The following is a 17,242-nucleotide window of genomic DNA, read 5'->3' as shown; positions in this document are numbered from 1 at the left end:
GTTAGACTGCAAGAGAAGTAAAATCACATTACTGGAATTTATAACAACAATACATTGTCCCTTTAAAATGTAACTAATAATTTAGTTATATTCTTTCAGTGACTTTACAACATAGAAAGAATAGTCACAATTAAATGTCACTTAAATATAAAGTAATGACAAATAAAATGAAAGAGAGATCTGATCAAATTTTGAAGAAATAGATTACATACAAATACAAAACACATTCATATGCTCATTGACTCCTCCCAGGAATGTGGGGACGCCCACTTAAATTTCAATGGACAAATCAAAACTGTTCACTCCTTTTCTTTTTTTTTCATCATTGGAGCCAAAAAGTATTTAAATATGAAGGAAGCACTTTAGAGAAGTAGAAGAATCACACAGACAGGTCTTCCAGGTACCTTTGGTCTGCTGAATTACTGTAATAACCTGACATCAAAGAGGTACAGAAAACTTTTTAATATTTACAATTGTAAAATAAATTTAGACATATAGTAAAATAATGTTTTCATCTTTTTTGATATCATGATATATGTAATATATTTAATGGTAAATTCCAGGGATATGGACAATTTAATTTCAGTATTCCTGAAGTTGTAGTTAAAGGGTTTGCTGCACAATGCATTGTAAAAATCATTTCTGAATTTTTATTTGTGTAGGAAGTGCTTTTTTTTTAGTAAACTGGGTGTTGGCTTGTGTAGTGTCCTTCACAAGATGCTTCATCATAAAGATACTTTACAGACCACACAAGAAAGTGGAGTTATTCAAACTCTGTATCAGCATGCAAAAAAAAAAAAAAAGAGTAGAATTTATTTCCACAATAATAAATTACAAAACAACAGATGAAACTTTGTCTCTCTCTCTCTCATATATATATATATATATATATATATATATATATATATATATATATATATATATATATATAAAATATGCATATGATTTTAGAGAAGCTCTGAATACTATAAACAATTAAGCATAAATGAAAGATTAAAGAAGGGGAGCTACACAGAGGGGGAACCAAAAACAGTTTATAAATAGCCATGCTCTCTAGACAAATGAAATGTATTAAAATGCATTGACTGCTAAACTGTCAAGATGACTTTTCAATACTTGTGGTCTTTGAATTTTTGGGCCAAGTTAAGGATAAAGTATAAATATTCTGAACCTTTTCCAATCTTTTTTAAAAGTTCATGCAGAAAGACATGGTGCATGAAGAATGTAAAGGTGGTCTGACATTTGTACAGGTGACAGAAAGACATTTTGACAGCATGTTAGGCAATTGTTCAGTTCAGAGTCATGTCTTTACAATGTGGGATGAAACTAAGGCATCTGGAGAAACCCTACAAGAACAAGGAGAGAATGTGCATACTCCACACAGAGGTGTCCAAGCCAGTATGTGAGCAATGGAAATGGATCAGATAGCTGAGCTCACCAGTGCACCCCAATGCTGCCCTATTAATATTCACTGCTGTTCAAATTACTACTAAGAGATTTGGTTTGTACTGAGTGCATTACAAACATAATTGCATTAAATTTCACATGTTGGTTTAAAGACTTAGGCTATACTGGCTCAGTGGAAATGCTGTTTGTTCATAGTTTAAGGAACCTGAGATCAATTTGCATTCCAGTCACTGCTTGTATGGCGATGGCATGTTCTCCATATGTCAGTGTAGGTTTTTTCAAGGTCATTCAGCTTCATTTCATATCTTAAAGATTTGTGTATTACATTCATTACTGACTTTAAATAGCTGGGCTGAGATACGATGTGTGACCTAAGCTGGGGTGGCATTTCATAAATGTTGTAATTCCCCTCTGCCCTGGGATAAAAGAGATGGAGAATTGGCTTTAAAATGAAATTTATATTTACTATATGTATATCTTGCACTCTTAAGGCTGAATAAGAGTTACATTTTGAACCAAATGACTTTCGAGACATTGAGTTCCAACTGATGTGTCCACTTTGTTGAGAATTAAATTTTCCTCCTTAATCAAAATATGCATATCAGAATTGTAGCAAACGTTAAGTTACCTGGATTGTTTTGGAGTGTCCTACATAATTCTTAAAAATGTAATAAAACCCCAATGTTAATTAAGAACCAGCTGTTCAGCTGAAGAGGTGAGGTACACAGATAAAGACAGAAAAACTGAATGACAAGGTGAATATTGTTGTAACAAGCAACATTAACATAAAACATGTATATTTTAGCAAGAAAGATTTCGGTTAGTATTGTGATATATAATACCCTTTTGTAATCAATAATTTGCATTTGGGTACATGATGATCCTGTAATTAAGAAGAAAGACACATGGTTATATATCTGTAAAATGTAATAAATGAGCTATAAGTAGTGCTGACTAATTTCAACATTATTAATAAGACATGGGGTATCATGGCAGTGAAGTAGTTTGTTAAGGTGCCTCTTTGCTCCAGTGTTCAACTCCTGATCCAGTCCCAGCCTGACTGATCCAGTTTAATTCACTCATTCCAAAAGGCTGATATGTGTTCGGTTAAGTTGTGGCACAAGGGAGTATGTGTTGTGATGAAGTGGTACCCTTTAGTTCTTGCTTTTCATGCAGTATTATTGGGATAGGATTCCAGTGGGGGATGAATAAAACACATTAGTAAGTGTTCTTTTTAAAAATTACAAACCCTAAAATACAGTTAGTTTTGATTGATTTAATGTTGTTTTATTAGAGTACTTTCCAATCAATGATAATTTCAAATTTCCCTTAGAAAAAGTAATCTAAATATTTCTTTAACTTTTATAAATTATTATTGGCCAAGAGAATGTTTTTGAAGAGTGATTTCTTCTTCGTTAAGTTGCAGTCCTACTGCTAGTCGTGTTCTTTTATTATTTATACTAAATATGTTGACCATTTGAATTACTAGATATTTTGTTACTTTCCTTTTTTAGCTTGCTGTTTGGAAAACCATGGATAGCTCTGAAGTTAAGCAAATTATACGTGGAATTTGGATGGGCATCTCAGAAGTATCATGTAAAGCTGCAGCAGTTCACCCTCTGTTTGGCATCGTGGGATTACTAATGAAGGGTATATCAAGTGCTGTGGAGAAAGTTGAACTCCGCGAGGTTCCGAAAGACTTGGAAGAAGTTCTTAGAAATATAGATGCCATTTTACAAGAAAATAATGCAACACTAAATCAGATTAAAAAAATGTCAGTTATCTTAGAGAATGATGATATTGTGACAAACATTAAATATCAGTATAAAACATTTGAAAATATGTATAACGCCAAGGAAAAAGTTAAGCAGGAGACCGACAATTTCATAGGGGTATTTAAACAGCATGAACATGGCAAAAATCTGTACAGCCTTTATGATGTTGTCATGTGGGAAAATAAAAAATTTGGGAAGCCTATTTTGGAGGTTTATAAAGAATGTTCCGGAAATGATCCGGTAGTTATGAAGGATCTGTGCACATTCCTGCTGTGCCTTTTTGCAGAAGGAATTATTGCCCTTGTGGCTTTCAACATTGTTACTGATGACAATGTGGACAAATGTGTCAAAGAGTGGAAAGAAAAAATGGAAAATGTGGATAGGAAACTGGCAGAGGTGTTAAAAGAAAGCCAGTTGAGTCAGTAAATGACAGGAGAAAAAGATGTGTCAGCAACGTATTAATTCATTCAGTTATCAGTAGATTCAGGTTTTTCTTTGAAATAATGTCAAATTAATTTGCTTAATGATGTCTACTGGTAGGATATTTTAATTTTTGTGCTTTAAGCTATAAACATTACAAATCTAAATAGTGTGTCTTAACTAATCATTATAGTTTATTTCACCTACATGCTTCCAGTTTAATAATTCTTGGTTTGTAATAGACTGTTCTCTGGTAAAATTTACATTTTATACATTGTTTAATTGTTCCAGCATTCCAGTATCTAATGTTGAAACTTGAATCGATATACTTTATTTGTTCTGTTCTATCCGCTGATACTTATAAAAAAAAGACCAATGATAATCTAAAGATGATTACTTAAATCACAATTGTGCTGTATTTGTTTTGTCTGTTATTTTGTATTTGTGATTTTAGTTCTCCTAATAGTAATTCATCCATTTTTCTTTACATCAGTTGTCATGAATTTCTAGGAATGAAGAAACTTTAACAAAGACCTTTAGATATAAGAGATATTTTTAAATATGTTGAAATATTTGTAATCAGCTCTGGCCATGTTAAAGATATAATCAATAAAGATTATCCAACAAACTTATCAAATCTTGAAATGGTGTGGCTAAGATGTTTTGTGTTTAGTCAGTGGTTTATTATTTCCTTTCTGTTTTTCCTTTCTTTGATTTATGTTCCCAATCAGTTTTTTATAAACTTTATACTCTGCTTTTCCTTTTGCTGGTGATTATACAGTGCATCCGGAAAGTATTCACAGCGCATCACTTTTTCCACATTTTGTTATGTTACAACCTTATTCCAGAATGGATTAAATTCATTTTTTTCCTCAGAATTCTACACACAACACCCCATAATGACAATGTGAAAAAAGTTTACTTGAGGTTTTTGCAAATTTATTAAAAATAAAAAAACTGAGAAATCACATGTACATAAGTATTCACAGCCTTTGCCATGAAGCTCAAAATTGAGCTCAGGTGCATCCTGTTTCCCCTGATCATCCTTGAGATGTTTCTGCAGCTTAATTGGAGTCCACCTGTGGTAAATTCAGTTGATTGGACATGATTTGGAAAGGCACACACCTGTCTATATAAGGTCCCACAGTTGACAGTTCATGTCAGAGCACAAACCAAGCATGAAGTCAAAGGAATTGTCTGTAGACCTCTGAGACAGGATTGTCTCGAGGCACAAATCTGGGGAAGGTTACAGAAACATTTCTGCTGCTTTGAAGATCCCAATGAGCACAGTGGCCTCCATCATCCGTAAGTGGAAGAAGTTTGAAACCACCTGGATTCTTTCTAGATCTGGCCGGCTATCTAAACTGAGCGATCGGGGGAGAAGGGCCTTAGTCAGGGAGGTGACCAAGAACCCGATGGTCACTCTGTCAGAGCTCCAGAGGTCCTCTGTGGAGAAAGGAGAACCTTCCAGAAGGACAACCATCTCTGCAGCAATCCACCAATCAGGCCTGTATGGTAGAGTGGCCAGACGGAAGCCACTCCTTAGTAAAAGGCACATGGCAGCCCACCTGGAGTTTGCCAAAAGGCACCTGAAGGACTCTCAGACCATGAGAAAGAAAACTCTCTGGTCTGATGAGACAAAGATTGAACTCTTTGGTGTGAATGCCAGGCATCACGTTTGGAGGAAACCTGGCACCATCCCTACAGTGAAGCATGGTGATGGCAGCATCATGCTGTGGGGATGTTTTTCAGCGGCAGGGACTGGGAGACTAGTCAGGATAAAGGGAAAGATGACTGCAGCAATGTACAGAGACATCCTGGATGAAAACCTGCTCCAGAGCGCTCCTGACCTCAGACTGGGGCGACGGTTCATCTTTCAGCAGGACAACGACCCTAAGCACACAGCCAAGATATCAAAGGAGTGACTTCAGGACAACTCTGTGAATGTCCATGAGTGGCCCAGACTTGAATCCGATTGAACATCTCTGGAGAGATCTTAAAATGGCTGTGCACCGACGCTTCTCCTCCAACCTGATGGAGCTTGAGAGGTGCTGCAAAGAGGAATGGGCAAAACTGGCCAAGGATAGGTGTGCCACGCTTGTGGCATCATATTCAAAAAGACTTGAGGCTGGAATTGCTGCCAAAGGTGCATCGACAAAGTACTGAGCAAAGGCTGTGAATACTTATGTACATGGGATTTCTCAGTTTTTTTTATTTTTAATAAATTTGCAAAATCCTCAAGTAAACTTTTTTCACGTTGTCATTATGGGGTGTTGCATGTAGAATTCTGAGGAAAAAATGAATTTAATCCATTTTGGAATAAGGCTGTAACATAACAAAATGTGGAAAAAGTGATGCGCTGTGAATACTTTCTGGATGCACTGTACCTTTGTAGCTGTGTTCTTCTAGTGCTCTCTCCTGAGTAGGTTCTTGTCTTGCATCTTGTGCTGCCAGGAAATCATGGGTCGTGGGGGTCTGCTGGAGCCTAGCACAGCTAGAAGGGCACAAGACAGGAACAAAAATGTCATATTATAAGATATAGTGTAGGTTAATTTCGAGCACCATACCATATTTTAATATTCATTAACTGGTAAAAACATTCAAAAAATGTCTCTGGTAATTTTCTGAGATGACCACTGTGGGTGATTCTGGCTCTCCTGATATAAGGTATTTGCCATTGAGGTGTATTGGAGCAGAGTTTATTGATAGGATTTTTTCATTTATAATGAGTGGGACTTTTTTTGTATAATATTCTGACTAATTTTAAGAATGATCTGAACGTTAGCACATACCCTTACTCTAACAGTGAGTATGTAAAAAAATATTTCACTTGTCTGCATTGTCTCACAGTGGCCGGTGAGTCAATAACTGGTGATAAAGATTTTCATCTAATCCAACAAAACTTGATTTTAATAATGACAGCCTTTACTACCTGGTACATTCCTTGCATATTTTGTAAAACAGAAAAATAGAACAAAGTGTTTTCAAATGACCACCTCCTAGGGACTGACTTTATATTTTAATTTTTATTTATGTTTTCAACAGGTTGCAAGTGGCAAAGGGTAGTATAGTGGTTAAAACTGCTGCATTATGGGTCCAGCATCCATGATATGAATTAATTAGCCACTCGTTGTCTGGGTGAAATGTGGATATCTTCCTTTCTGCCTCTCTTTTTATTGGATTTCCTCCAACATTTCAAAGGCACAAAAGTTCTCTTAATTAACAGATGTAAAATGGCAACAGTGTGGGCATTTGTATGTGTGTGCCCTGTGATGTACTGATGACCTGTCCATGGTTGTTTTCTGCAATATCCCCAGTGCCAGGGTAAGCCCGAGTTCCTCATATCCTTGGATTAAGTGGGTTTTGGAAGGTATGTATTGTATGCACTTACAGTATGTATGGGGGGATTTGCAGTAGAGGTGGAAAAATTGTATGTGCATGCTGAATAACCTAAGCACAACATCTCTACTACTGAAGAAAATGTTTCCATTGACTTAAATGGCAGTGGAAGTGAAGCAGATGGCCTGATGTAAAGGTTACATATAGCAGTATTGATGCATTTGTTATTCTGTTTACCTGCTGAATGTTTTTTTGTGAAAGCTGACATTTCTCTTATTTTTGCAAGATGTTATGTGGGATTTCTGATCTCAGTAGCTAAGTTTCCATCCAGTTTTTTGCGACGTTTTGTTATCGACAAACAGAATATACGTAAAAAAAATGTGCGAAATTTGCTGTCTCCTGCCTGTTTCCATCAAACTGGCTTTTTATCGACAAAATGGTGTGCGTGATGACGTCATCCCCCCCAAAACGAACTGTCGCATAACTTTTGCTGTATCGCGAAAAAAATCTGCCCTTGAGCCGTTTCCATACATAATTTTGTGTATGTCGCAAATTATCTACCTTTTGTTTTCCACGTTACACCCCCTCCACTAAACAAAGAAACAAAGAAATGGAGAGATTATTCAGACAGTTTTTTGAAATTTGCCAGCTTACTGTTATTTCAGTTTCACAAATAATTGGAATTGTACATAATATCCGAAGACGACAGCAGAATGAAGCAGTTGCTTGTCTGATAGCCCTAGAGCTCGAAGAAAGTACCCCAGTGCGACGAAACCCACGGGTATGGGAGAGACGACGGAATAAGACCTTCTGGGAGGAGGTGGTGGAGAGACACTTAACAGAAAATCTCTGGCTGCAACATTTTATAATGACACGGCCGACGTTTGAGATGTTGTGTGGATTCATCAGTCCTGATGTTGCGCCCATCACAGGTTGCCACCGACCACCGGTTCCAACCCAAAAGTGGATTGCCATCGCCCTTTACAAGCTGGCAACCTGCGGCGAGTATAGAGTAGTTGGAGAAACTTTCGGGGTTAGTAAAACTACCGTCCATCGATGTGTATATGCTGTGTGCACCGCTATTAAAGAAAAATTAATGCGGCGTTATATCAGACTTCCGACTGTAGCGGAGGCCAATGAAATTGCATACCGCAATTCCTTGGTGCATCTTGTGCCACAGATTTACGGTGCGCTGGATGGCACGCATGTGCCTATTCTTCCCCCGACGGAAGGCTACCGCGATTACATTAATCGCAAAGGGTGGCCATCTATTGTTCTCCAGGCCCTTGTTGATGACAGGTGCATGATACGAGACATTTGCGTTGGCACTCCTGGAAGTGCCCATGATGCAGCTGTGTTTGCAGCATCGGATCTGTACAGGTGAGCCTACCTTTCAACATCCCTTCACAGTGCGATAACAACTGAATTAACCTGCTTCCCTTAAGGTTTTTAATTAAAACTGAAATTTGAATTAATACAAAATAACGATGTTTAATCAAAAAAAAAAACTCTCTTCATCAGACCATGCGAACCGCTCCGCCATTCTCGTTTTGATTGCACGTGATGAAAATGTGACACGTTTATTTGCGTTAAAGCCCTTTTTTCCGACAAAAACTGTTTCCAATGTAGTTTTTGCGACATCTGAAGTATCGATATGGAATTTATGCGCTAAAGTTAAACGGAAAAATATTATGTCGACATGTACAACATTTTATCGATAATTAGCATTTCCATCAGCTATATCGGTAAAAAAATTTGAAGCGCTAAATATTTTTTCGCAAAAACTCCTTGGATGGAAACCTGAGGATTGATTTAGAATATTCAGTTCATGATTAAGCAAATAGTTTAGTTAGGTCTAAGTGACAGCATTATGTAGGAATAATGTTGGCCCAGTGCCCTCTTTCATCTGAATCATGTGACCTATTCACCCTAACCCTAACCCAGAAGGGTTTCCTTTAAACTTTATTGGGTTCTTTATTATTGCAAGTCTTCAAAATAGCCCAAGGCACAGTGGAGATACTTGCATGATAAGGTTATACATGACAACTTGGTGTAAAGAGTGATAGAAAGAGAGAGAACAATTCAAAAGGGACTCTTCCTGGTACACACAGTAGATGTCGGCACCTATGCTTGCATTTTGATCTGAGTCGATGCTTCCTGGTGAATCCCTGGAAAATAAGTGGTTCACATAACCCAGAATGTCTCAGCTTATTCACAAAAAGAGCTTATGGTGCTTTAAATGGTACCCACTGTTGGCTCTGTAAAATTGCTGATAGATTTTACTGTGTATGTTAGAACAGTCTAGGACATCTGAAGAGGCCTACCCTGCCCAGTTTGATTCTGAGTGGTTAATATTTTATGGATTTCTGGGGTAAACATTTGTTGTCTATAGCAAATAGTGAAGGTCAAATGTCAGTAGCCAGCATTCTACTCATGTTTTAAAATTTTGTTAACATGCTACTTTAATATTGTATTATTATGAGTCTGTTTATACTTATTATACTTTAGCTGTTCATTTCTTTTTTGTGTTTTTTGCATAATGAATAATTTAGATATATATTTGCCGTATGCAATCACTTGTAAATTTTGATAAGTATTATAAAATAAAGGTATTGAGACAGAGGATGCTCCCTTCAGGTTTTATCATTTAACATATTTACATATAGTTGACCTTTACCAACTTCTTATCGGCTCATAATACTGTATTAGATAAACCTAATCCAGATTAACTAAATACTTTTTTATTAATACAGTAAAGGAAATCCACTATCCAATACCACTATGTGAAAAGTAAGGGCACCACATCTGTACTATCTCAGTTAAATGAAATATTGCTTTCCTTGGGTCACAGTAATTCAAACTAAAAAATATTGCTCAATTTTAATACGTCAAACTAAAGCTTTATAAGGTATAGACCTTAAGTTCACATGCTTCTTGCTGTGTTTCAGCTAACTGTTCCCTGGATTGTTTGTGTTGTGTTCCTTTCAACTCCAACAAATAATAACAACAGAGACACAGGTAACACAACGTGCTCTTTTACTCAAATTCGAATGGATGTCTACAACACTTCCTATTTCCCACAAGGCTAAGCACACCTCATGTCTTTATGTAAATTAAGTAATTAACATTGCTAATTAACAAAGGCAAGATACATAACATACTCCTCCCCCCTTAACAGAAAAGTGACATTTTGTGGCACGAAAACAACAAATCCAAGTTGACCCCTTTTTTTTTTTTTTTTAAATGAAGAGCGTAATTTACAGTCCCATTCTTAAAAGTGAGTCTTATAAATTTAGACGGTTAGGAGGTTGTCTGTGTCGTGCAGGATAACGACGTTCATTGTGAGCGTCTGTTGAAAGTGAAATAGTTGGGGGAGATTTTGTAGATTTTCTAGCTGACTCATCCTCATTCACAGGAGATGATGGAGTTTCTGATACTTCCATAGGTGGCACTTCTTCCTCAGTAATAGGACATTGATTTTCACTACCGTCATAATTCAATTCAGGACAGTCCACATCTGGTGGCTCAGTGGGTGTTGGTGAAGCCTGCCAACAATTGATCCACATGTCTTCGCCAAACAGTACCATCAGCAGTGCGGACAGTGTAAGAAACAGGTCCAGTCTGACTGATTACGGTGGCAGGAACCCATTTGGATTTGTTATTAAAACTTCGAGCCAATACAGTGTCATCAGGACGAAAGACTCTGTCTTTTGCTTTCTTGTCTCGATGTTCAATTTGCTTTTGTTGATGATGATGTAACACTTGTTTTGTTTTTGGTGGCTTTAGCAAATCAAAAATTGTATGAAGTTGTCTTTTCATCATTAGGATAGCAGGTGAAACTTTAGTTGTGCTGTGCTCAGAATTCCGATAAGACAGTAAGAACTGGTTCAAACGTGTATAAAGAGAGCCTTCATTTTGCGATGCCTTCAGTGAATGCTTCATTGTCTGAACGAACCTTTCAGCTAAACCATTTGTAGAAGGATGGTGTGGTGCAGAGCGAATGTGCCGAATTCCGTTGACTTGTAGGAAAGTGGCAAATTCCTGTGACACAAACTGAGGACCGTTATCACTCACAAGTTGCTCTGGGAAGCCATAACGACAGAATAATTCCTCCAACTTTTCCATTGTTTTAACAGCAGTTGTTGAGTGCACAACAGCAACCTCTGGCCACTTACTATAGGCATCTACAACCACCAGGAACATCTTTTCCTCAAAGGGACCTGCAAAATCGACATGGATGCGCTGCCAAGCCCTTTCAGGCCAGTCCCATGGGTGAAGCGGTGCCAGCTGTGGGGCATTTTTAATCTTCTGACAAGAAGAACATGTCTTGGCCCTCTCCTCAATATGTTCATCTATTCCTGGCCACCAAAAATAACTTCTTGCAATCTCCTTCATGCGGACAATACCAACATGACTTGCATGTAGCTGCTGGATTAAGTTTCTGCAGTGGTGGTGGAATGATGACACGACGACCCCAAAGAAGCCAACCTGCCTGCACAGACAATTCACTTTTCCTAGAAAGGTAGGGTTTTAGTTCTGGTAAAGTACTAGGACTTTTACCAGTAAGAACCATGTCCATTACTTTAGACAGAACTGGATCATTTCGAGTGAATCGTTTTACTTGATTGGAGGTCACAGGTGCCTCATTTACCTGCTTAAAATAAAATATATCCATCTCTGGGCTCTCTGAACAGGTAACAGGCAAGGGTAAACGTGAGAGTCCATCTGCGTTGGAATGCAACTCAGACTTGCGGTATTTGATATCATATGTATGGGCTGATAAGAGTAATGCCCATCTTTGCATTCGACTAGCTGCTAGAGATGGTATACCAGTATGAGGTCCGAAGATGGTAGTAAGGGGTCAATGGTCTGTAAGAAGGGTAAACTTTCTCCCAAATAGGTATTGATGAAATTTGCGAATTCCAAAAATTATTCCCAGTGCCTCCCTCTCAATTTGTGCATAATTACCTTCAGCTTTATTCAATGTACGCGAAGCGAAAGCAATTGGTTTCTCCACACCGGAGGGCATAATGTGTGAAATCACTGCACCAACTCCATATGGAGAAGCATCACAAGCAAGCTGCAGTGGCAGTGTGGGGTCAAAATGTGTGAGAACATCAGATTTTATGAGAGCGTCCTTTGCTTTGGCAAAAGTTTTTCTGCATTCTTCTGTCCACTTCCAAGCTTTGTTTTGACATAACAACTGATGCAATGGCCTCAAAAGAGTTGCCAAATTTGGAATAAATTTTCCATAATAGTTGAGAAGTCCCAGAAATGAACGTAATTGGCTTACATCCTGAGGAGCAGGTGCATCAACAATTGCTTTAACTTTTGAGGGTGCTTTGTGCAGTCCACAAGCATCCATTACATGTCCCAAATATTCTATAGAGGACTTGAAAAATTCACATTTATGCTTACGAACCCCCAGGCCATATTCTTTTAAGCGCTGAAGAGTGGCATCCAGGTGTTGAAAGTGCTCTTCTTCATTTCTTCCTGTCACAAGGATGTCATCCAAATAACATTGGACCCCTGGAAGCCCACTTAAGATTTGGTCCATTGCTCTTTGGAATAGAGCTGGAGCTGAGGTGATTCCAAAAGGTAGGCGGCAGTAACGGAAGAGGCCCTTAGGGGTCACAATAGTTAGCAATTCTCTAGACTTTAGTTCAACATGCATTTGGAGATATGCCTGGGACAGATCTATTTTGCTAAATTTCTGTCCTCCAGCAAGGCCTGAAAACAGATCATCTATATGCGGAAGTGGGTACTGTTCTACAGACAACACAGGATTGATGGTCACCTTAAAGTTCCCGCATATACGTACTGATCCATCTTTTTTTATCACGGGTACAATAGGAGTAGCCCATTCGCTTACACTCACAGGTTCCAGAACACCAGACTTAACTAAGGAATCCAGTTCAGCTTCAACCCTTGGTCGAATAGCATAAGGAATTGGTCGGGCCTTCAGAAATTTTGGTTGACTGTTAAGTTTAGTGGCCAGTCTGACAGTGATATCCTTCATGCTCCCTAGCTCACCAGAAAACAACTCAGCATGTCTGTCAAGTACTGCATTCAACTTTGTTTCTCCTCTGAGCAGCATACAAACATTTGGCCAATCCAATATGATTTTTTTTAACCACGATCTTCCCAATAATGATGGGTAATCTCCTTCCACTACATAAAGTGGTAAAGTGGCTTTCTGCCCATTCAATTGAACAGTCACCTTTATCAGGCCTCTCACATTCACCGGTTCACCTGTATATGTTTTTAACACTATATTAGTTTCCTTTAGTGGAAGGTGCCTCAGGAACGTGTAGTACGTTTTATCTGACACAAGAGAAACAGCCGCCCCTGTGTCCACTTCCATGCATACTTTTTGTCCTTCCAACAGTGGAGATACCTGGTATCCCTGTGAGCCACCTTCAAGACTCAAAATATTTAAAACCACTTCATCTTCAGATGTGTCACTTCCTAATGTTGTTTCTAATTCTTGCGGTTGCAGCAAATTAACTTTTTTCTTTTGACTAAATGCTGCCTTTTTACTTTCATGTCTATAATATCTCTCTGTAGCTTTCTTGGATTTACATGCTCTCTCGATGTGACCTTTTTTTCCACAACTCCTGCAGTCTAGGTCTTTAAACCTGCACTCTGGGGCTAAATGACCTTGTCTTCCACAACGATAGCACGGCCCTCTACCAGCGTCCTTGCTCTTTATATTTACTTTATGAATTTGCCCAGTTATGCTTAACTGCTGAGCCTCTTTAGCTGCCATTTCCATGGACACACTTATTTCAATTGCCTTTACAAGGGTTAGGGCACTTTCTGTCAGAAGCCGTTTTTGTATGGCTTCACTTCTCAGTCCACATACCAGCCTATCACGGATTGTGTCATTGAGGACTTCATTGAATTCACAATGTTCAGATAACTTCCTTAGTGCTGCCACAAACATTGTTACTGATTCCCCTTCCTCTTGATTTCTCTTGTGGAATCTAAACCGTTCAGCAATTACTAATGGCTTTGGTGAAAAATGTGCACTCAAAATTCTAACAATCTGAGGATATGATTTCTCTCCAGGCTTATCTGGTTGTACAAGACTACGCAGTAAGTTGAACGTTTTTGCTCCCATAACACTCAAAAAAGTAGGAACTAATTTTTCATCGGTAATATCGTTTGCTTTAACAAAGCACTCAAAGTGCTCCGTATACGAATTCCACTGCTCCTTGTTTTCATCGAAAGGTCCAATTACTCCGATAACGCCAGCCATCTTGAACTTGCAATCGAATCACAGTCACTTTTACTTCACAATAAGGCGATTTAACTTCCGAAGAAACTTCTTTTACAATTATCAGTACTCACGGTTTCTTCTCTGCTCCTGCCACGCTTCCTTCGCGGCAAACAACGGCGTCTTTTTTTTTTTTTTTTCACCGTTCCTTAATGGAGTATTATTCGTTGCTCCTTTAAAATTATTACAACGCACCGTGTGAATTCAGACTTCCTCGTCGCCACTTTTTGTTGTGTTCCTTTCAACTCCAACAAATAATAACAACAGAGACACAGGTAACACAACGTGCTCTTTTACTCAAATTCGAATGGATGCCTACAACACTTCCTATTTCCCACAAGGCTAAGCACACCTCATGTCTTTATGTAAATTAAGTAATTAACATTGCTAATTAACAAAGGCAAGATACATAACAGTTTGCATTTCTCTTTTTGCTTATTTCTGTTGTTTTGAATTACTATTTTTCACTCTCTTCTTGTTTTTGTTTAATCTTATGTTTATTTATTGTTCAGTATTTATTTATTGTGTAGTTTTGCTGTTTAGTTATCTTCATCTTGTTCTTAATATTATTATGTATTCTCTGGGAAGAACCCCAAGAGATGGTGCCACCATTTCATCACCGCTGAGGGACGATCCCTCCACTTTTATTTTTCAGACATTGGTGTAAATCTTCTAGAGGTTAATTGAGAGTTGAGGAGTCTTTTCTGTGATTATTGCATTTGATTTTCTGGTTAACTGTATTTGTTTGTGTCTTGTTTCTGATTACAGGATTGTGGACTTGTTTGCTTTAGGTTACTTTTTTTACATACCAATTTTGTCATTTGTCTGCTTTGTTTATATATATATATCTATAAAATCCAGCGTCTGTCTGTATGTCTGTCCATTTTTCATGAAAGAACGGGTTCTTTTCTATAATTTGCTTGACCATTCCAGTTGATTTTGCGACTTCTCTCGTCGCACTAAGCATCATAGTTGACTTGCAGTACTGATTTATGTACACAAATCCGAGAGAGAGGCTGTGGGCCAAGGGAGTTAGAAGCAGGACCTCGGGAGTGGGGAGATGGACGGGGCCCTCCTCACTCATGTGGCAGTCTCCAATCAAGTCAATCTACCTCTTGTCACGTGTTGCAGCGTACCTTGCCTCCGCTTAGCTAGTGATACCTGTTTGTTCAACAGACATTATCATCTACAGATTGTTAAAGAGTAACATTTGATGTTTTTGAGAGAGAGATCAGAGCTACGTGTGTTGTTGTGACAACTGCAGTTGTGACCCGCTGGGCTGGCTACTTTGAGCAGTTTTTCAAAGCTGATCCTCCGGCTAGGACGTTGGATATCTCTGGGTCCGCGGTTCTTGGGGCTGATCCTCCAATTAGCTGTGAACCACGCAATTTCACTGAGATTGCACTGGTGGTGTACCAGCTGAGGGGACGAAAGGCTGCAGGGATCTTTGGTATCCAAGGTGAACTTCTCCAGGCTGGTGGTAAGGCTATCCTCCTGGAATTGCAAGCAATCTTTGGTTCCATTTGAGAAACTGGCGTCATCCCAACTGACTGGAAAACGGGACTTGTTGTCCCTATCTGGAAAGGGAAGGGTGTGCCTGGATTGCAGCAACTACAGGGGGATAACACTGTTCTCAGTGTCGGGTAAGGTAATTGCTAGGGTCGTCCTCAATAGGATCCGTGATCACTTGCTCACCTACCAGCGATTGGAACAGTCTGGTTTTACACCTAAGAAGTCTACCATCGACCACATCCTGGCACTGAGGGTTCTCATGGAGCGCAAACGCGAATATCGGCAGAGTTTCTTTGCAGCCTTTGTCGATTTTCGTAAAGCATTCAACTCAGTTGATCGAGCTGCTCTGTGGAACATCATGAGGGTTTGTGGGATCCCCTCGAGGTTGCTGGATATTATGGCCGGCCAACACACTGGTATTGTGAGTGCTGTGCAGAGTGGAGGCAGAACCTTTGTGTTTTTCCCAGTTGATTCTGGGGTTCATCAGAGGTGTGTTCTTGCTCCTACTCTGTTCAATGCTTATATGGACTTGGTGTTAGGCAAGGTTGTGGGGTCTAGCGGCTGTGGGGCATCTGTTAGTGAAGAAAGATTCATGGATCTTGACTTTGCTGACGATGCTGCGATCTTCGTAGAGTCAATGGAGGCTCTGATTGGGGCACTCAAGAGACTGAGCGAGGAATCTGAGTGTCTGGGCTTATGAGTGTCCTGGATAAAAACCAAGATCCAGGCCTTTAATGACCTCTTGGGCACAACCATCAGCAGTGTGTCTGTCTGCGGAGAGACTGTCGACCTTGTTGAGAGGTTTACTTACCTTGGCAGTGACATTCATGTCTCTGGTAACTCTTCCTATGAAGTCAGTAGACAAATTGGGAGAGCATGGGGGGTCATGAGGTCACTGGAAAGGGGTGTGTGGTGCTCCCGATATCAATGCAAAAGGACGAAGGTCCAAGTCTTTAGAGTCCTGGTGCTTCCTGTCTTGCTATATGGTTGCGAGACATGGACGCTATCCAGTGACCTGAGACGAAGACTGGACTCCTTTGGTACTGTGTCTCTCCGGAAAATCCTTGGGTACCATTGGTTTGACTTTGTGTCGATTGAGTGGTTTGCACATGGAGTCCCGAATGAGGCACATTACCTGCATGGTGAGGGAGTGTCAGTTATGGCACTACAGCCATGTGGCACATTTCCCCGAGGGTGATCCAGCTCGTAAGATCCTCATTGTTGGGGACCCAAGTGACTGGAGTAGGCCAAGGGGTCGCCCACGTAACACCTAGCTGCAGCAGATACAGGGTCATTTCCGGAAGGGTGGGACTGGACAGCGTGTCTGCCTGGGGGTTGCTAACCAGGATCCCAAGTTGTTTCGTCGTGTAGTGGGTGCGGTAACACACTCTGCCAGTGCATGCTGCCCAACTTGACTTGACTGTTCATTGACAGAGAAATCACGGCCACGTGCTCCTCTCCCCATGCCAGGATGCTCTCCCGTCAGAGCTGAACACAATCAGATACAGTG

General features: G+C 39.5%; 1 protein-coding gene across 1 annotated transcript; it reads left to right on the top strand.

The window, feature by feature from the left end:
- Positions 1 to 322: 322 nt before the first annotated feature.
- On the top strand, positions 323 to 4,235 carry LOC114642827 (protein rapunzel-like). The gene is made up of 2 exons (XM_028791605.2): positions 323 to 446; positions 2,922 to 4,235. The coding sequence occupies exon 2, from the start codon at positions 2,940 to 2,942 to the stop codon at positions 3,606 to 3,608; it is 669 nt and encodes a 222-aa protein (XP_028647438.1). The 5' UTR covers positions 323 to 446; positions 2,922 to 2,939; the 3' UTR covers positions 3,609 to 4,235.
- Positions 4,236 to 17,242: the final 13,007 nt, after the last annotated feature.

Source organism: Erpetoichthys calabaricus, chromosome 2 (assembly GCF_900747795.2).
Source record: "Erpetoichthys calabaricus chromosome 2, fErpCal1.3, whole genome shotgun sequence".
Lineage (NCBI taxonomy): Eukaryota > Metazoa > Chordata > Cladistia > Polypteriformes > Polypteridae > Erpetoichthys > Erpetoichthys calabaricus.
Note: the sequence above shows the minus strand (reverse complement) of the source record. Positions and strands in the feature narration are given on the sequence as shown.